General features: G+C 50.3%; 1 protein-coding gene across 1 annotated transcript; it reads right to left on the bottom strand.

Moving 5' to 3' along the window:
• Positions 1-4,073: 4,073 nt before the first annotated feature.
• Positions 4,074-12,540, bottom strand: PRPH2 (peripherin 2). Its single transcript, XM_061478875.1, has 3 exons — positions 11,811-12,540; positions 9,195-9,441; positions 4,074-4,416 (listed from the first exon to the last, which is right to left on the bottom strand). Exons 1-3 carry the CDS (start codon positions 12,389-12,391, stop codon positions 4,180-4,182), a joined length of 1,065 nt encoding a protein of 354 aa, XP_061334859.1. The 5' UTR covers positions 12,392-12,540; the 3' UTR covers positions 4,074-4,179.
• Positions 12,541-20,624: the final 8,084 nt, after the last annotated feature.

The raw sequence follows: 20,624 nt of genomic DNA, 5'->3' as shown, positions 1-20,624 counted from the left end.
TCCGAAGTGATGTGGACGACCCAAACCCGCCTGTGATGCTGAGAATAACCTGAAGGGATCTCAAATCGGCAGAAAGAGATAAGAAGAGAATAAATTGACATCTGAGGTCCTGAGTGAGAGGTTCCCCCCTCTCAACAGGTGACTGGGGCCGCTGGGAAGGCAAGAAGCAGCTCCTAAAGGCAAGCTCTGCCTGCGGGAGCTGCCCTGGAGCAGGGGAACGCGGCTGCTCTTGCACAGAGCCCCAGCCTGCTTTGGCTTGGAGGGGACCCTAAAGCTCCTCCAGTCCCAACCCCTGCCATGGGCAGGGACACCTCACACCGGAGCGGGTCCTGAGCACTGCAGGGAGGGCTGACCCCATGTAAAGCAGTGGTTAGAAGGGAAGTTTCACGTCTGCATCGCTTCAGGGCGGAGGAAGCTGCGTTCCTGTTACCAGAAATAAGCGTCCCTAAGCCTCCATCTCCCCGCAGGGCGCCGTTATCACATGGCTCCAGTCTATTTTCCTGCCCTTAGCTCTTAATTAACTAATCTCTAATAATGCTCTTTCTTTTTTGCCTTTAATGAGCGCTTGTGATGTGTCCCCGATTCACACCGCTGACGGCGAGAGCCGCGCCCGGGCTCCCTGCAAAGCGAACGGGTTCTGCTGGAAAAGAAGGGCTTTTCCTGGGAATCCTTTTCCTTTCCTTTCCTTTCCTTTCCTTTCCATCAGCCTTGAAGATCTTCCCTGAGCATCAGCCCCGCAGCCCGATATAGCATCCCCGGGCTCTTCGCTAAGCTGCACCCATGCCTTTGGCCGGTATGAAACGTCCCAGCTCATGTAATGCACTAAGCCGGTCGATTGCATTAAGGCTACTTAGGAATTAATAGCTTTAAGGAAGCTGTTTGTGTTTCCTCCTCTAAAGCACTTTAGCGAACGTTCTGTGGCCCCTCAAAGAAATGTCACCGGTAAACCAGGGCTCGGCTGGCATCTCTTTGATAGAATAAATGGGGTTTCTCACCACCCCAAGGCCGCGGGCTGGCTCTGGGACCTGGGTGCTTGGGTTTAAGCAGGGAAATCCGTCTGGAGGTAGCTCTGAAGCAGTGGCCTGGTTTGAATGAATGAAGCTCACGCCCATAGGAAGTTTATCAGTTGAAAATCAGGGCACGGTTGTTGGGTTGCTGCGGGGCAGGTTTGGCCACCTGGGCTTTAGTCCTGCATTTAAAGGAACAGCGAGGCGTTCCTGGGAACACCAGCTGCAAGTCCCATTGAAATGGGTGGGAAATGGGTGGAAAGCCCAGCGGCAGAGAGCCGGAGGGTGCCGTGGTTTCACCTCTTGAGCACCTCCAGGAGTTAAGGCCTGCGAGGATGTTCTAATTCCTGCGTCCTGCAAGAGGCTACTCCTAAAATGGATCAGCGCGTTCTATTTCTAGTAGGAGGGCAGTGATTTAGGGGTCTGCTTGCACATCCCGAGCTTAGCAGGGCGTGGAGAAGAGGAAGGTTTGCTTTCTCTCAGCGCTTTATGTGTAAGGGGGAGAAGCTTCCCACCTATAGGGGTGCAAGAAACAGGTCCAAGCAATGAATTCAGAAGCAAGAAGTCAGCAGTAATGCAAATTAAAGAAATCTGTATTAAATTGTGTGTATTTGAACGTTTTCTTTCAGGAGGTCTTTACTTGCAATAGGATTTTTAACACCTAAAGTCACATTTGCAGGCAGCAGAGATACTTCTATCTACAACAGCGTTTGCAACGTCACAAGGAAGTCAATGTCAGGTTGGTGGAACGATATATTACACGTAATATTTTACAAAGCAGTCATTAGAATCTTGTAGCAATGGTGTTACAAAGATCTTCGTTAACCAGGAGGCTTTATTTTAGACACCGTTAGCATGTACACTGTTTGTCTGAAAGCCTGGTTCTTCATAAACCTGCCTCGGGTGATGTCTTCACCCACCTCATACCATGAGACCCTTGCTCTAGGAACTGGCTGCTCTAATGGGGTGTTGAAAGAGGAATTTGACCATTTCATGTTAAACTAGCAATAGGCTGAAAGGAAATAGGGAGACCACAGATAACTGGAGAGTCCTGTCGAAATGAGTGGCCTAAACCGGACTTCTAGGGCAGGAGTACACGCAGGTCTCAGTGGAATCTCAGGTGTCCAGTCAAGAGACCGGTGTAAATCACAGCACGCTGAAGCCCCGCAAGGAGAAACCGTGGTTAATCGTTGCAACGCAGCCCCTACCCTTATGTGACTCCTCTGAGAAGCTCTCCTCTGATACGTGTGGCCACATCATGCGCCAGCCACAGTCCTGCTCTTCCCTAAGGGGCCAGCTGAGCGGAGCAGCCGGCCCCGGGGGTGTCTGGTTGAGAAGGAAGGAGCTGGTCTGGTTCATGCAGTCCTGCCGTGCAGTGTCCCTCAGCAGAGCAATAGACGATAGGCTGCGGTGAGTAGCAAGTTGGCTTTTACGTTAGTGCCCCTTTTCTAGTCAGCCGGACGCAACAAACAACAGAGTTGTGGCTTTTTAATTCATCACCGTGACTAAGCCCGTTGCTGTAACTAGGGAGAAAAGCTGCGACCTGCTTTGGGGAAGGGGAAGGAGAGCACAGATACCTGCCAAAGTCAAGCCTTGCGTGCAGATGGCCTCAAACAGCCCGGCCACCGAGACGCAGACCACGGCTCCGTGTACGGATGCACCCCTGCCTGTCCCGCTGTGAATGGCCTCTCCATCCTAGAAGGAGTTTGAACCAAAGCTGGAGGAGCCGCAAGTACCCAAGTGATTAAGAGTGAAAGCTAATGGGCAGTAATTACGGCAGTAATTAGGCAGCTGCAAACATGGCTTTGTTTGAAGGCCAGCCAGGACCCACGGAGAAGCAGAGGCTTTGCGCAGCCAAATGGGGTGCCTGGCTTGTAGCCGAGCTGCTGCGGTCGTTCGTGCGGGAGGCTGGGGCTTCCTCTCTGGGGTTTCTTTCCCTTTATGCTCAAGGTGATGCTTTAGAGCACCACTTCTCTTCCCCATCACCTTCCCTTCTAGAGGCCGTGCAGCACTGCAAACTCTTTCTGCGCCTTACTGCAGCTTTGTGTATGAGAACAGAGATGCAGCAGCAAATGCAGAACGTGCCTTCCCTTTGACTTCGAAAATCCAATGCAAGGTGCCCTCTCCCTCACAGAGAAAAATGCAACCTGTAACATTTGACCTCTTGGGGACTGATTTAACTTAACTTTTCCCTGGCCTCAAAGCTTGAGGCTTGACATAGGTGTGCAGGAGTGGTGTCCAGTCACTAGGACCCCGGAAACATTTAAAGTCGTAGCTCTAAGTGGCCTCTTTTTGTTGTTGTTGTGGTTTTTCCTTGTCTTAAAACCGGTTGGACTTGAGTATTGTGGCGTGTTCCATGCTTCTTAGCACGTCCAGAACAGCCGTAACTGGCACACGCTCGTGGCACTGATTCCACCCGCTACAAGAGGAATCTTCTAAGCTCCTGCTTGTTTAACTACAAGGGGAAGCAAAAGTCTACACCAGGCTCATTCAAGACATGCGGGCTGAAGCCCCCCTGAGCTCCTAGCTCGGTGGTGTGCCCGTGACATTTGCACTGCTTCGTTAAATTACAGTTTTTGCTCAGGACATGAAATCTCCGCGGAAGTTTGCGTTTTGCTCTATGTACATCTTAAGAACACAGCAGGAAAAAAAAACACCATTGCTTAGCACAGTAACAAAACTTACATGCGATGAGAGGTTTGACAGAATACCTGTATCCTAAGTTATATACAGCTCTGGAAATCCTCTTTCCTTTGACTGCTACCGTGGTACTCCCCAGACACCCAATCTGTTTGCTTGCTAAACTGAAGCACATAAAATACACTGATAGACCAGCTTGAGCAAAGCAAAGATGAGCTTTTCCAGTTCCACTTGTGATTTCCGAATGAGACGGGATGGGTCACTGTGTGGGTTTTAAACTAGCTGTCCCTGATGAGGAGCACGTGAATCTTGCAAGTCCTAGTGGGGTCATTCCCCCAGTTAGGTGCGGAGGTGGTGTATCCACACCGGGGATAAGTGCGTTATCCCCAGGTGCGCTACGGTGTAGACTCCCATATACAAAAAGCATGTGTAGAACCGCGTATTCTGATGGTCGATGCGTAGCTTGTAACGTAGATCTGCACAGTTCTCAGTTTGTTTCTTCTCTGATAACAAGTCCACCCCGGAGAGGAGCTCAGCTGACCGTTGCGATGGCTGGCGTCTTCCCTCCTTCCTCTCCTTCGGCCCCTTCTCCTTCTGCTTCCACCTGGTTGAACTTACCGAGCTTTTTCAAGCTCTCCAGCGCGGATTTCAGAGTGTCCTTCAGGCTGTTCTCCAGGATCCACCCTTCGCTTTCGCATTCAGGGTCCTCAGGGTTTGGGATGCTTTCCAGAGAGGTGTGCAGGAGACGCAAGCCAGCCATCACGGACATCTGAGCCATGGGAAAACAGAGAGCGTCAGGCAAACCTTCGTACCCCGGTCTGCATCTGCCCTGCCCTCTGCTACCAACAGCCCCGGCCGGAGGGTGAACAGAACCAAGGGCACCAGGTACGGCTCAAGGGCTGCGGGGATGCTCCTTGAGAGAGCAGAGCCCGAGCAGCCTCCCCCTTGAGGTGGCCGGGAGGGGCGAGGAGGAGCTGGCAGGGGGAAAGGGGAGGGCGAGGGTGTGCAACCAGCGGGCACCACGGGGAGGGTGGCACTTGGTAAGCAATGAGTGGATGCTTCAACTTAGGAAGGAAGAAGGTGCCGGCTGCTGCGTGGCTCTGTGTGGCCACGGCACAGGGGTGTCCCATGTACCCCATCCCTGGGCCAGCACCTCCTGGGAGCTGCTAATGGGCCCTCTGCTCCTGTACAGGGGTCTCGTATGTGCCTGTTCATATGTGTTCACATGTAAGCTCTGCATATGTGCTCATACGTGAGCTGTTTGGACGTGCAGCCGGCCCCTGGAGCGCCTGCCACCACCCGCTTGCTTTTAACTCTCCCTATTTTCACTTTGACCTCAATCCATTCGGCAAGTATATTAATGTGGTCAAGGAGATGTTAAGGAATCAGCACCTGTGCAGAAGAGAGCAGCACCAGGATCTGAGCCCTTTGGTTTTAGATAGGGATGTGCAAATAAGGAAACTGAGGCGGCAGTGACCTGAGCTCTCGCTGGCTCCATCTCAGGTGAATCTCCACTTCTGATACTGTATTGACCAGTCCCAGCAGCCCTGAATGAGACTTTGCCTACTGTATGAAGCTGGTGCAACACCCCAAACCTGCCTCCGGAGAGAAGGAATGTTCCTAGCCAGGCTCCTGCCTTCTAACACCATTCAGAGCAGCCTGGCTCCCGCTGTTGTTGTAATTGGGAAGAAAAGGCATTGACCTGTGAAACAGAGCAATAAAGAAAAGGCAGCGCCCAGAAGAGGCAGCTCAATGAGGTGGTGAGGATGGGGCAGCAGTGAGACTGGTTTAGTCCTTCATGCGATGGGTAAAGCTGAGATTCTTCTGAGTCCACTCCCGAGGAACAAGTGACAGGACAAGAGGAAACGGCCTCAAGCTGCCCCAGGGCAGGTTTAGATGGAGCTGAGGAACAATTCCTACCCCAGAGGGTGCTCAGGCATTGGAACAGGCTGCCCAGGGCAGGGCTGCAGTCACCGTCCCTGCAAGTGTTCACACAGCTTGGAGACGAGGCCTCAGTGCCATGGGGCAGTGGCAAAATTCCTATGTGGGTTTTGGACTCACGGGACTCCTCACGGATGCGCTTCCATGGACCATTCATTAGCCTGTCGGCCCTGGTCTTCCTGCCTGTGTAGGATCAGTGCCTTCAAACTCCTGGGAGACGGAAGCTACCATTGCCTACTCTCAGATTTTGGGATGTTCTTGTGTCTTTGCCTTTACTCAAGACCAGAAAGGGAGAAACATTGGTCAAAGAAACAAGCTTCATCCAACACTCCCATAGGCAAAGGCAAACTGTCATCCTGTTTAACATAGGGATGCACAATTCACAACACCTTGGTCCTCAAAGAAGTTTCCCTTGGGCCTGAGTCTGGAAACAGTCTCATTTTGTTGTGGGTCTTACGATGACTTAAATCAGTTGACTATTATGATGACTTAAATCAGTTCAGACCCTGTTCTATAGAAGCCACAAGAAGTGACAAATCTCATCACTCCAGTCTTGGGATTTAAAGCCTTTGACATCTTCCTTTCCGTCTGAATCCCAGTTTTGCTGCTCTCTGCCACAGCTCTAATACTTTTCATATCAATGGCTGTTGCAAGCAAATATTGGCAGGCTCGGGCTCAACATCTGACCGCCACATTGCTCTCCACTTGTGCCACCTCACTGCAGGTCAGCAGGATCATACTAAGTCCCACTGTTTGACAGCAACATCCGCCGCACTGACAGGCTCCCTGGCTGGCCCTAAGTCACTGAGTAGGGTTGTGCTTTATGAAAGGAAGGCACTTTTGGGTCCCTGGGATGAGATTCCCCAAAAGCAGTGCCAAACGTATGGGGTCTCATCACCTCCACTGACCGGGGCTTGCCTTCCCTTCTGGATGAGAAGAGGCCAGGGGGTCGGAGACCCCTATTAGTAACTCAGTCTGTCTCTTACATGATAGCACAGAGCCTCGGACCGTCAGTGTGGCTGAAGTCCTGCATGAACAACGCCATGCTGGAGGTGCCAGGCGGGAGGCAGCTTGGCAGTAAAGGGCCTTGAGGTCCTGGTGGACACCAAGTTGAACACGGGACAGCAAATGTGTCCCCGAGGCAAGGCAATGGCGTGGTGTCCTGGTCTGCACGGACAAAGCAGGTCGAGGGGGGTGATCCTTCCCCTCTGCTCAGCACTGGTAGTGCTGGAGCAGTGTCCAGTGCTGGGCTCCCATGGACAAGAGAGATGTGGGGCTGTGACTAGTGGAGTCCCACATCTCTCAAGATGCAGCCCGGCTCCTTTCAGTGGCGCCCAGCGGCTATGGGCGCAAACTGAAACACGGGAGGCTCTGTGGGAACACCAGGAGGGTGCCTGAGCCCGGGCACAGGTTGCCTAGGGAAGTGTTGGGATCTCCCTCCTTGGGGACGTTCTAAAGCCATCTGGGCAAGGGCCCGGGCAAATGGCTCGAGGTGGCCCTGCTTGAGCAGAAGGCTGTGGGCAAGATGATCTCCTGCTGGGCCAGCTCTGGCCTGGGGGGTCCCTCTGGGCTGGGGTGGGGGTGATTGGGAGTTCACTCCTATCAACACATCAGATTCACCCTGCAGTGCACGACGCACCTCCCGCTCGTGTCCCATCGCCCTCGGGAGCTCAGTGCTGGGCTCCCCCCGTGGCACCCATATGGGATGGATCTCGGGGTCCTGGCCATCGCAGCAGCTGTAACCAACCGAGAGCCACGTGTTTATAGAGGCGAAGGACCTGGAGCACCTCGGGAGCCAGCCTCTGCCCCCCTTCACTTGGGAAAGGCCCCATTGAGGGCACCCTTGAGCCCCCATCTCCTCTTTGCTGGCCGAGGCAGGTCAAGAAGACACCGAGGCGTGCTCCGCTTGACCTTCTGCAGCGAAGCCCATCTGTTTACCAGGGTTTAGCCTGAGGCGGCTTAGCTAGAGCAGGGGTGATCTTTTTTTGTCACCCTCATGACCGGTTGTCACTCATGGGAAGCCTCCAGCTCCTGCTGGTACAGGCAGCGTGGGGGTGATAGCACACTGCCAGGAACGACGACTGACTGCGGGGTTGGGCTCCTTTCACAAATAGAGCTTTTGGTGCTTCCAAATAGGTTTATTCTTCCTCGCACCTGACAGAGAAACATTAAACCTCCCTCGAGGGCCCTGCGTCCGTTTGGCACGTCGGGTTTCAAGTGGGGACTAAAGCAATGTCTGCTCCCTGCTTCGGGTCCTCCCTTCGAAGGTTGGCTAAAGAGCAGAGGGAGTTTGAGACCCAAATCTAGACCCTTCGTGGTGGAATAGCACCAGGGGGTATCAGACATCAATATTCCGGAGGGCCCATCAATCCCATAGCCCAGGGGACTGATGTTCTTTAAAGCTTTGCCCCAGGAGGCCTGGGGAAAATCTCACCTTCCATTTCGAAAGGGATGAATTAAGACAAGAGAAGATCCCATTTCTCATGGTGCCACAGGTTGGGAAAACCTCCTGGGTGCACTGTGGGGCGTGGGGAATACAGTACTGAGGGTTTATTGCTAATGTTAATGTTAACATATCGCAGCCACGACTCTCCCGCGAGGCGGCAGAGCTGTGTCACAGGGGTTCCTGCTCACCTTTGTTGCAATGTTAGCATTTCTGTGCATTTTCCCCCCGAGTTTTGTGCATTCCTTTGGATTTCCACACGCAGCTGAAATTCCCCTCTCTTCAAGACCCTTTTGCTTGAACCTGGGCTAAGAACACGAGCTCCTCTTTCTTTCCTAACTGGAGTAACGGCGCTACGAGGAGGTTCTGCATCTCCTGCCATGCAGAGGAGTTATGTTTAAAACAGCACAATGTAAAGTAAGTTTTCTTTACAGTTCATGGGTTATTTGGGTGCTTCTTTCCTGAAAAGCGTCTTCATTCCTGCAGGTTGTAGCTCAGTGCTTCTATCAACACACAGCGCAGGGGCAGGACATGTCTTCCTCCCATGGAATGAACGCATTTGGGTGCCGGTGCCCACAGAACCTGCACTGGGCAGTACTGGCACCTCTTTACAGGCACAACAAAATTAATCCATCTGCTTCACCTAGACCACCTCTTGTGACTGGAAACAGCGGTGGAGCCCATGGAGGGCCTTCAACCAAATGCTGCCTTGAAGCTGGGCGCCACGCATGGCCCTGGGGCTTGTTTTTCATCAGCACATAAACCCCTTAACTGCACTTTCTGTCCCATAAATCACTGCCATCTTGTCCTGATGCTCTGTGCCACTCGTGGCGACACATGTAAAATGAATGCATCGGCCCAGCCCTCGCTGCTCAGCACCCTGCACTGGGCAGAAAACTGGTCCCTTTTCCCCTTATGCAGTGGGATGCTCGAGGCTCTGGCCCCTCGCTGAAGGGGAGTCTGTAACCTCAAGCCCACCCCACGCTTTCCAGCTGTGCCTTTGACCATTCAGGCCTTCTGCAGTTGTTCGCTATGGGATGCTCTCTCAGCCACACAACAGCACCAGATGGCTCCAACCAGATGTAATCTGTAACCCCGAAAGCTCTGGAGCCCCTGCACAGAGCCGGTGCTGCAGCCAAGCGGGGTGGAGGGGACAGGCTTACCTCAAAGAGCCAGACGAGGAGGACGACGGCGCCCATGGAGCTCATCATGCTGCTGTAGTAGTGCAGGAGGGCTTCCCGGCAGCCGCGGCGCCAGAGGTTGAGCTCCTCCGTTTGGTAGTCGTAGCTGTAGTGAGCGGAGTTGTTGGTGACCTGGTACTGGATGCAGGGTCTCGGCGAGCTGGGGTTGCAGCAGCTGAAAGGGACACCGTCCACCAGGTACCTGCCGTCCACGTTGCTTTTGATCCGACTACGGGCAAGGGCAGAAGGGAGCGTGAGCACACACACGTCTAAAGCCAGACCAGGGCAAACGGGAGATGCCCGCGGTGACCTGAGCTTGGAAAAGGACCTACAGCAGCTTTAGGGCCCACCGTACCCAGCTAGACCACTGATCCAGCAAACCTAACAGCTTCTCTCCGGTAACAGCTCCAGAAAGGGGCTATGCATTTATTCTTGGCTTAAATACCAGCTACATTAGCAAGGTGGCCAGTATTTAAAACATGAAACGTCCTTCTAAGCTCCTTGGAGGAGCTCCCCAGCTACTGTTGACTTGAGACTGCGGTTGCTCTCCATAAACAGCCATTTAGTCTGGTACATGGGGAGATGTTTAGATGAGAGCTACTCAGAAGGCAATTACTTCCACTGGCACTGCGAAATAGACCACAGTGACAGGGCTGCAACTCTAACAAACACCATTTTGCTTGGAAAATGACAGAATGGAGAGCCCCAGTGACCTAGAAAGGTGACAAGAGAATCTGAGAGTCACTTGTAGCTTTCTACATGGGTATTTTCAAGCTGCGTCACAGAGAGGTGATGGCAATGGCCTGGTGAAGCCACATGCCACTTTGCAGCCATGACCTAAATATATCTAATCTCCAAATGCAGTTGAGGTTTTACCTCTGGATTGAAAGTATACTCGGAGTTGGGTCTAATTCGCATGGACGTGTCAATGCTCCACCAGTTTCAGACAGATCGGGTCAGGTCTTTGCTCCACAAATAACACAACAATCATACTGCAGGGGGTGGACCTTTCCCTGGAATTAAGGAGATCCTTGCTGTTGGCTTCCAGGAATGTGAGCAGAGACCAGGCACCACTGTGTAGCTCACACCTTGAATTAACATCCATTTGTGGACTTCTAGTGCCCTATTTCCTGCCTCGGTAGTACAAAGAAATAGCTGCGAGTCTCAGTCCCAAACAAGCCATCAGTTATTAAGGACGCTATAACCTTGCTTTCCCCCTGTGCTTTGCCCTTCCACTGCTGCTGGATTAAGTTACAGCCCTCAAATCTCCACATAATGCCGGCAAGGGGTTTTCAAGCAGTTATTTATACCCGCGGGCATACTTTTGCAATGCAAATACTCCCTTATTAAACAGCAAATGTATTTGCTACGACCTCCCAGTGCCATAGCTTAAGCCTGGAACAGTTTTCACTCTAAAGTCCTGACTCCGGGTTGCAAACCCAGCCAGACCCCCCAGGTGAAAACAACATGCAGAGAGACACACGGTGAAACAGCATTTACACAGTCAGAGAGGGACCCCAAGAGAGACACAGCATTTCTTTTAACACAGGCAGTACATTTAAGAGGCAGATTGCTTCCAGCTCACGAGGCCCTTCGTGCAACCACACGGTAAGAACGTTAGCGGATGATGGTCCCAAAGAGCTTTGAATAAAGAGCTCTTCCCCCAGTGCTGAATTCTCTAACAGGTTTGGGGCATTTCTGCTCAATGCTGCTTCTTCATTGCAAAAGTTCACCTGTTCTCGTGCTTATTTTTTCCCTGCGCTTACCGCGCCTAACCTGATTTGGAGATTACTGCCTCTTTGGGCACTGACATCAGAGCCGTTAAGGTGCTCCTGCCCAACAATCTGTTCTGGTTTGCAGAGGGGAAGCTAGTTTTCACGCCAGGTTTCGCAAAAATAGGCACAGGGATGCACACGAGAACATGGCTTTACAAAGGAGAGAACTTAAAACGCATCTGGCTCCAGGGGTTGCTGCGTAAAGGTAGAACATCAACGGGCGTTGATGCCCAATCTCTTCACAGCAATCCATTGAGGGAATAGCAAATGGAAACTGCACCTTAAGCATTCAAAAAGCAGGAGTCACTGGCAAGGCATTACTGGTTCTATCGGTTTCCATGAGACAGATGGATTGCCAGCATCTAGGTGGAGTTTTAGAAGCGGTATCAACGGAATATAGCCAGGGAAGCCTATTTTTAGAAACTTAATAAATTGCATTGAAATCTGCTTTAGGCTTAGAGGAGTCCTGACGCTTCCCTGTTGATCTGGGGAATACGTATGCGTGGCTCAATGGAAGGGCTTTATAAAGAGGTAAAAGACAGTAAAAAATACGATTTTTCAGCCCGTTTACACCACACTGACAGCGAGAACTGCGTTTTGGTGCTTTACGTTTTATGTCCTGGGGGAACTTGGTTGGACTTCATGCTCTTGAAGGTCTTTTCCAACCTAGTTGATTCTAGGATTCCACGAACTTGCAGGGGAGGAAGCAATCTTCACCATTTGACACAAGACCCCTCCAGTCCCTGCCTGTCGGTTACCTTTCTTTAGCCTAACATTTGCCCAACAACGCTACCAAAGGTACAAACCTCACTGAGTCACTTACTCTTTCACTTCCTTGGAGCTGAAGTCCAGGTATCTGTTGCTGATCCACTGGATTTCGAACCAGTCTTTGAAGCCATTGTTCCCGCAGCACTTGAACTCGATCTGGAGCATGTCGATGGTCTTCTTCATGAAGCATCTTCCCGGGGTGTCTGTGTCCCGGTAGAACTTCATGCCGTTCTTGAGCCCCTGGGCCAGGGTGCTCTCCAGAGAGCCCCGCATGAGAAAGCAAAGCAGAGCAACGAAGAAAATGAGAATGTTAAAGAGGAAACAGAGAGCCAGGTAAGGTCTCAGCAAAGGCTTCCACTTGGCAAATTTAGCGGGATCCAGAGAGTCGTAACAGATTTTGCCAGCAAACCCATTGAAGGCGCAGGATAATATACCCATCAATATCAAAGAATTGGGCACAAAGTGGCTTTCAGAATTGTCCATCACTTCGCTTCGCTTCCGGAGCTCGATTTTGAGGAACAACCCCATGCTAAAGACAAGGATCCCAGCAAACACCGAAAACCAGTTCATGAGCCATAGTCCCTGGGCTAGTTTTACCCGTTTCTTCTGGCTGAATTTGACCTTCAGCAGTGCCATCTTTGTAGTGGGAGACGTTGGAAGGTTTCACAGCCTGGACCCCTCTTCTCGGCGGAAGCTGCTTGAGGAAAAACCATTCAGGCACTGGAAGAGAGCCTGGCCAGCTCAGCGGGAAGCGAACCACTGCATGGTCCTTCCATCCTGGGCTCCCCACGCTGGGGATTCAAGCAAGTAAAAATACGCAAAGATCCCAATAGGACAATTTCACATCAGTGAGAAAAACCAGGCAGTGGGCACCTCCAGCTCTTGGTGGTGGTGGTTCCTTCCAAGCAAAGGAGAAACTGTCCCAAGGGTTCAGATGATTTGCTCTGGATCTGCAAGACGTCACTCTAATGCCTTTAATCATTTGATCCAATCTGGAGAGATGTCTGTCAACAGATGAGTGCAAATAATCCCTCATTTTACTATTTAGTAGATTTGTGCTGCCTTATGATAGGCTGCTGGGCACAATATGAAAACCCAGAGACATAAAAAGATCTTTGTGGCCAGAGGAATCCTTTGAGGAAAAAGGAAGAGGGCTTGAGATTAATAAAAACAAAGGCTGTTTGAATACAGAAATACACTTTCCTTTCACAGAATCATAGAATAGTTAGGGTTGGAAAGGACCTTAAGATGAAGCTGATCTAGTCATATCTACAGTCAAAACCACCTTTTCAGTCCCTGTCTTCCTGTGTTGGTTGACTCGAGGTGCCATCCCGTGGCTTACGTGTTCTGGAAGCAGACAGGCGTGCGGTTGACAGCGACCTAAAACCCCTAAGCTTGGCATTTTCTACTTATTCCCGCGGCTTCTGTCATCTCCAGGGCCTTCATAGGAGGGAAGGAGAAAGGAAAAGTTCGGAGAAACTCTGCTTTCACACTGTAGTGGGCAGGAAAAGAGGGATGGAACCCCCTCCTTTGGTGGTGAGCTTCCTCCTCCTGCCACACAGCGGTCCCGGCAAGCTCTTTGCAGTGCCTTAGGGGCTTGGCTTGGCTTGGCTTTGCTCGCCCTGCAGAGGCGCAGAGCGGAGGGGACAGTCCTGTGCTGGCTCACGGCAACGAGAGTTAACCTCAGGCAACCCCAGGCAGTGCACCCATCACCCTGCAGGTGTGGGAGGGTGTGAGAACACACTGCAGGTGAGAAAGGAGCCGCCTCAGGAAGCGAAGGGGAGGCTCTGCCCGAGCCAGGCTGGGCTGATGGTGCTGCCCCAGTACCCTGGGGACATCCCCTTGTGGCTGCTGGCACCTGGAGCACCAGCCCTTGAGGGGAAGGTGGAGGGACGTGCCCAGGAGGAAGGCAAGTGTGAAAGGTGATAGTGATTAAACAATAAGGCACTGAAAGGCAGCCCGTTGGCAGTGTGCTGCCCTGAGTTACCATGGATGCTGTTCGGCTCCCATGTGAGACTCGGGAGGTCTCTCCGGTAAGGACAAGGCTATCGAGCTGCTGCTTTTTTCTGTGCCAAGAGGGGTTTTGTGATGGAGCTTTCCTGGCTGCCCAGGGCAGGGCTGCAGTCACCATCCCTGCAGGTGTTCACACAGCGTGTAGCCCTGGGTCAGTGCTGGCCCTGGCAGCGCTGGGTAAGGGCTGGACTGGGTGAGCTTAAAGGGCTTCTCCAGCCTGGTTGATTCTGTGATTGCAGCGACCTGGGGAGCAGCTTGTAGCTGGGATGTTCCTAGAGCAGGCCTGGCTGCTGGCACTGCTGATGCCTTGCAGGCAGAGGGTGCGTAAGAGGAAAGGAGGAAGGCAATTGTCCACCGGGGACTGCTCCCTCTGCTTGCCCTGAAGTGGGTGAAAAGCGCTGCCTCTGTTGTGCGGTAAGCTGTAATCACATCCCTCCTGGTTTCTTGCCAAAACAGCCCCTACCCATGCAGTGCACGTCACTGTATCTCACTGACTCCCCCGGGGTTCAGCTAGGAAACACGAGGTAGTTTGGAGCAGGGTGCATTTTACCTGACGGCCTGAAGTCAGCTCTAGGCAAATGAACCTGAAACTACTTCCTTTCTGGTCAGTGATGACAGAGGGAAGCTTTACTTACAGAGAAAAAGAACTTTCCCTCGGGACCACAGGGATATGCAGTGAATTATGTCCTGCGGTGCAGTTAGCAGGACAAGAAGCAGTAAACCTGCCCACAGCAGACGTAAGCCTGGCGCTGCTCTGGCTATGGGGAAGTCTGTATTCGGGAGCACAGATGAGTCTGAATACCTCAGTAATTTAACATCCAGATGTCCATGATGAATCTGGTGCAGCAAAGCCGTGTTATTGTGTGCACGGGGGTGTTTCCTGTTCAGTCAGGAGTAAAATAGGGAAAGAGAACCTGCAGCGTATGCTTCAGGGCTCATTGGCCCCTCCAAATTTACTCTTCTCCTTAAGCCAAGGTAACAGGAGGGGGTCTAACAAACGACTCCTCAATGTCAGTGTTTTCTGGGGGATGATCAGTGGCTGACCTCAGGCTCAGGAGGGGACACTCGGGTACCAATTAGACCTCTCAGACTTTAGGTGACACCTTTAAAGTCATCACAGAGAGGGGTCACCACAACCAACCCAAGCCAGACCTGGAAAGCTGCTGCTTACTGAGGTAGTTTCAACAGTCTGATAGCATTAAATGGTTTGGGTTGGATGGGACCTGCAGCGGCAAAACATCCTCACCTCTCAAGTTAGCTCTCACCGTGTTGGGAAGCTTGAAGGGGGATTGGTGGCAGTGGTAAACCACACGCTGCACTCTCAGGCTTCCTTTGAGTGCGAAGTTAACACGTTCCAAAGAGGGGAGTTAATGCTTCCCACTTGCTCCAGCCAGGATTTGCCTGGGTGAGCTTTTCCGTGCGCATCTCGATCTTGGCTGGGATTCACCTTTAATCGGGCAGGCTTCCTACCTCAAGTAGGAAATACTGAAGCTGATCTATAGCAGGCAAGCTAATTGCTGTAAGGATGTTTGAGTTAATGGTCTCCTTGGAGGCTGCCTAGCGAACACAGGTGTGTAAGTAGTTCAGGTGCTATTCTGGAGAGAAAAGTGTTAGCATAAAGTACTGAAAATGCTACTTTGAACACACCATGAATGTGTTCAAATCCACAACATCGCTAAAATACCATCATTTTTATGGGCAGCAATACCATATTGATAGCTTTCCAAAAAAGCTATGCCTGCTAACCTAAACATAAGCCACAAATCTACCACTTAATGCTAAGAGGGAGGAAAGAGTTGGGTCTAATGCAGACAATTCAGCCTGGTATTTGCTATAGAGTCTGCTGCCCAGTGCTGGACCAACTGTTATTGGGCATATGAGGTATAAAAGGCAAATTCCCTTTATATAGGCATGTCCTATGTACCTAAACTACGGAAGTGCTATTAGCTGGTGACAAAATAACCCCCTGGCCCCATTTTTCTTTCGTGTGCTCTGTGACATGAAACGTGTGGCTTTCTCGGGTTCTTTTTTGTTTCCTTTCCTCAGAAGTGGTTAGGTTTCATGGCAAGAGTGAAGATGTCTGGGTTTACCTGTGATAGGAAGTTACTGTGTAGAGATAGGAGGGGGGCTTATGCCCTGTACCTCACGGTTTTGCTCACATTTGTAAGCATGTGGTGTGTACAGGGACGTTCCTCAGGAACAACGTGATAAGATGCTGTACCACGTTGTATGATTAAACAAGTCTTATTGATGACTTCCTTTTTCCTCCTACGTACAGCACCGAGTTGGAAGGCTGCTGTGCCTGAGGCAAGTCGCTGAATTCACTGCCGGGGCTGTTGGACACATGGGAAAGTTGACTTGACATGGATCCTGTGGCTCCTAAACTGCACCATGGCACACGGGCAGAGGGCATTGCAGGGTTTTGCTCTGGGTAGCTCCCAGCATTTCAACCATCGTTATCCACAGTGGAACATGTTCAGAAAGCACCTTCATTTGACCCTCAGGATGGCCACCGTGAGTATTTATTTGTGCATTATTACACTACCACTATTATGAGTACTTATGATTGTGATGCCTAGGGTGTAGTGTTCCCTGCTGAAACGAAAGGGAACAGGGAAGGTTAAAAATCAATGTTTGCGCTTGCAGAAACAGGGAAGAAGTACGTCGGGAACTGAAAGAAGCTCACAAAAGGCTCACAACAGTTATTACTGCTGGGTCCTCCAGTGAGATAAACCAGATCCTGATGTGAATGGAAATGCTGAGGTTCCGCAAGTTGCACAGTTTGGGGTTTATTTTCTTGCTGTTTGTATCTTTCCTGGCTTTTTACAACATGGGCAGAAGGTCTCTTGTGCAAATCCAGCGGCTGTAATGGGAAAGCTATGTGGCAAAATAGGCTGGAGACATGAGAGGTGGGGAGTGCCTGATGGAAAGGGGGCAGAGCGGAGGTGCGAAAGGACGATGCATAAAGGAGGTAAGGAAAGGTACTTGTCTGGATGCAGTTCTCAAATGCAACAAGTCTGCCCTCAGATAGCACTCTTACATGCTGGGAGAAATCCACCTGGTAAAAGTAGGATGCATGTGGAGGGTGGGTGTGCATGCACAAACACTCCTTCCACGGGAGAACGTCTAAGTCGTTGGTAACATTTGAATCAGTTCCAGGTGAAGCCACTGAGGTTTGGTCCTTGTCTATGTGTAGCTATTGCTTACACAGGAAGAAACTTTAAAGGACACCCCAAAAAACCCAAACAAAACCCCAAAAGCAGGCCTTAATTTAAAAAATAATAGTAATCCAAGCCCTCAAAAATATAATGCAGACAAATGCGCACGGAACTGTGCTCTTCATGTAGTCCTTAGGTGTGTTTTCACACAACTGGCATGGCTAGAGCCCACAGCAGAATCTATTTAAACGAAATAGGGAGAGAATGCAAGTTAACTCCATTTTAATTCCTGGTATTCAGAGAAGCAGGGGCAGGCAGAGGGAGGAAATGCTGCTTCTCTGCAGACAAGCTTTGGCCCGTGCGACCTCTCACAGTCACTGCCAGTGCCAACACTCCAAGCTCTGTGTGGTGCTGGGGAATGGGCACACTTTTCTGCCATAGCCTCCTTATGTATTTTCTTGCACAGACAGACTTGCAGCACTGTGTGCAGTGCTCGTGTCCTCAGCAAGAGAAGGACACGGAGCTGCTGGAGCAAGTCCAGAGGAGGCCACAAGGATGCTCAGGGGCTGCAGCACCTCCACTATGGAGACAGGCTGAGAACACTGGGGCTGTTCAGCCTGGAGAAGAGAAGCTGTTTGGGGAGTTACTGTCCCTGACCACGCTCGTTCAGTGGGCTTCTCTGAACAGTTGTCTCCCTTGCAGCATGTTGTTAGTCCTCCCTCCCTGCTGCACACTGGGGGGTCTGCAGGGAAGGGGACTTTTGCAGGCTCTCCCGAGCAGGCTGGGCACAAAAGAGCCCTGGCTCCTGGCCTAGAAGAGGCTGCCAGGCGTTTTCTTGGTGTCAGCATCGCTTATTGCTCTGAAGGAAGGCTCAGAGCTTGTGCCGCCCTCCCTCCTCCAAGCTGAGATTAGCAAAGACAAAGCAGCCCTGACCAGGCTGCACCGAGTCTCCTTGACCCAGGGGAACAGAGACAGCCAGGTGCACCTCCTCAAACCAGCTGCGCACAAGCTCTGCCCAAGCTCCCCTCTGGGTATTCCTTAGCTGCAGACTTCAGAAAGGGAGTTCAGGAGCTGGCAGCCTGCCGCTGGCAGCGCAGGGCACGTCATGGCACTCTCCTTTACGCCCTTTGAAGGAGGCTTCCTTCAGTGAGAGGTTTCATCATCAAGTCATCTAGAGACAGGATAGCACGGAATTCCTCTCTTGTTGAAACCGGACACTCTCAGCAAAACTATATAATCCCTTCCATAACCCAGATATGGGTTTTGAGCTCTTGGACAAACAGCTTACGGCTCACGTGCAGACAGGAAGCAGTTTCTTCTGATGCCTTGTCAGTAGAGGCGAAAGGTACAATACGAAGCTACAAATCTGTGGACTAAGCTTCCAGCCTGTCCATGTTTAGCCTTTACTTTCTGTGGTTCCAGTGAAATAATCGGACAAATTTTATAGTCCAGACCTGCCAAAGGATCCCAAACATTTCATTTCCAAACCATTAATTTTGGGAATCATGTGTCAACATAAAAGGAATCCTTTTTTTTGCATCTAGAAAATAGATGCTAAGAAATTAAAGAAAGAGCTGAGATTTTAAACTGCAGGTTTTAAATCACCAATTACAGATTTACAAATCTGTAATTTAAGTTACAGGTTATGTATCTGTAACTACCCTGTAGAACATTTATAGACACAGAAACTTATTCCTACCATGCCTTTAGATACTTCTGTATAGATTTGATGAGTACGTGGTAATTCTCCCTTCACCTGAGCTATCGCTTCCCACTGGATCTGACTGGAGAATGGACTCTCAGATGAGTGACTGCACTTACGGGATACCAGCTAATACTCTCTCACTCACAGGGCTTTTTACTTTCTTCCTACCTGCTAGGGCTTGCAGAATGCCAGGGCTGGAACACGGGTGACTAACACATGAGCTGTCTGCACTGGCGATGGCAGGAGGGCCACAGGCAGCATCCTGCCTGCATTGATACCGATCGTGACTGCCTTTTCCATATGGATTTTTAATGAAAGAATACTGTAGTGCTGTTGAAATAACCTGATGGAAACGCTGAGGTGGATCCCTTTCTAACAGACCTTAGTATGTTGCAATTGCTATATTGCTGGAGGCTATGGATATGCCAGTAAACCTTTCCTACTGTGTAACTTGTGTTCACATCTGTTTCAAAACAGTTTTGATTTTCTCCTAGTATGATCCTTCAATAGGGAACTGACGTGTGCAACCGTGTGTGTATGTGTTCAGAGCTATAAATCACACGTAAGCATTTGCCTGAGCACACTTTCGCAGGTTTGCTGCTCTCAAATGGAGTTTTCTTGTTCCATGTCACGCTTGAGACCAAGATTCAGTCACCGGTTTTGTATTCCAAAGGTAATGGTAAATCCTTAAGTGCGAGTAATTGTCTGGAACACCTTTAGCAGCCTCCTCTAAGTCATGTTCCTGAAGAGTATTCCCTGACGATTTTGGTTTGACAAGGCTAAGGACTCGGAGGAAAGAAAGGAACTGGGATGTCAGTAACTGACCTCTGACAGCTGTCACCAAGGAAGCGTTTTCGGGCTGAAACTGAAGTCTAAATTCCCTTGGTTTGAGTCACACTCTGTTTATTCAGGCAATACTGCGTGCTGCGGACCAACAGCTAATAGTTACACGCCAGTTGGAAGTATGTGGAGCAGCACACATCTCTGATACCTGCAGCAGCCTCTCCATTTCTAGGTTTGCCAGTGTCTACCAACACGGTAAGTAAACTTACATCTGTATAGCTTCTGGCAGGCAGAACGAGGGCATTTCTGTAATTCCTACAGGCTGCTCAATCTGCAATCCCAGGATGCCAAGGGGACTGATTTGTCACTACCAGGGTATCTGGAGAAAGATTAACCTCAAAGTTCTGATCACATTCCTTAACAAGACGTTAGAAATTACATACATGAAAGCAAGACTAAGGGTTTTCTTTAAATCATTTTATGACCCTGTCGATGCAAAGAAGACTCATCAGTGAAGGGACAACTGAAATCAGAGCAAATATATTTGAAATGCAAAATTCAATTCAATCAAAAAGTATACATTAACAAAAGTAAATAAAAAATTGTGAAAGAATATACAAAAGTTCCCTTCTTCCCCTCCTCCCCCTTTGAATTAAATAGGTTGAAAACCCCTTAGTTTCTCTACTCAAACCCAGTCAAGCCCTCAAGTGAAGTTTCAAGTAGTTCTCATGGCAGTAATGCAGTTTTGATAGTTCAGACAGTGTTTAATTTTGTTAGAGGCACATATATGACACACATACGGCATAAATATTTTGCAGTTTTAAAATAGAACTCTAAGCTGATTCTTGCAATACGTCACAAGTTAAGGAGTGGTTCTGGAAACCTAGAACTACTGCATATGCTTTATGTATGGAGAGTGGTCACTCCACCATCACTAACAGGGCACTGTAAAAACACTGCATTCCATGCTGCTGCTACTTTTTTATTTAGCAGGAGAGAAGAAATGGGTCTTAAGTCACACTGCACTTTATGCAAGATAGCATCCAGTGTGGGAACTGAAACTTAGCACCTCACCTTCCCGTTTTAGTGACTCCCTCCGTCAACACTGCACCTACACAATAGCAGTGTGCTGTAAACTCATGGCAGCACCAAAGCCTAATGTGTGGTAGGCAGATGAAAGCAGTAGGATGTCCCTGAACACCTCTTCTGA

This window comes from Pezoporus flaviventris, unplaced genomic scaffold (assembly GCF_033815535.1).
Source record: "Pezoporus flaviventris isolate CSIRO_AGI_PZ_B2104156 unplaced genomic scaffold, CSIRO_AGI_Pfla_v1 ptg000132l, whole genome shotgun sequence".
In the NCBI taxonomy this organism is placed as follows: Eukaryota; Metazoa; Chordata; class Aves; order Psittaciformes; family Psittacidae; genus Pezoporus; species Pezoporus flaviventris.
The sequence above is the reverse complement of the archived record's forward strand: the minus strand, read 5'-3'. Positions and strand labels throughout refer to the sequence as shown.

Excerpts from the sequence above, each read along its gene's own strand:
- PRPH2 (XM_061478875.1), bottom strand. The coding sequence starts at position 12,391 with ATGGCACTGCTGAAGGTCAAATTCAGCCAGAAGAAACGGGTAAAACTA. Across the intron at positions 9,442-11,810 it reads AGCTCCAAGGAAGTGAAAGA|TCGGATCAAAAGCAACGTGG; the intron begins GTAAGTGACTCA and ends CCTTGCCCGTAG. Across the intron at positions 4,417-9,194 it reads TCCTCGTCTGGCTCTTTGAG|ATGTCCGTGATGGCTGGCTT; the intron begins GTAAGCCTGTCC and ends CCCATGGCTCAG.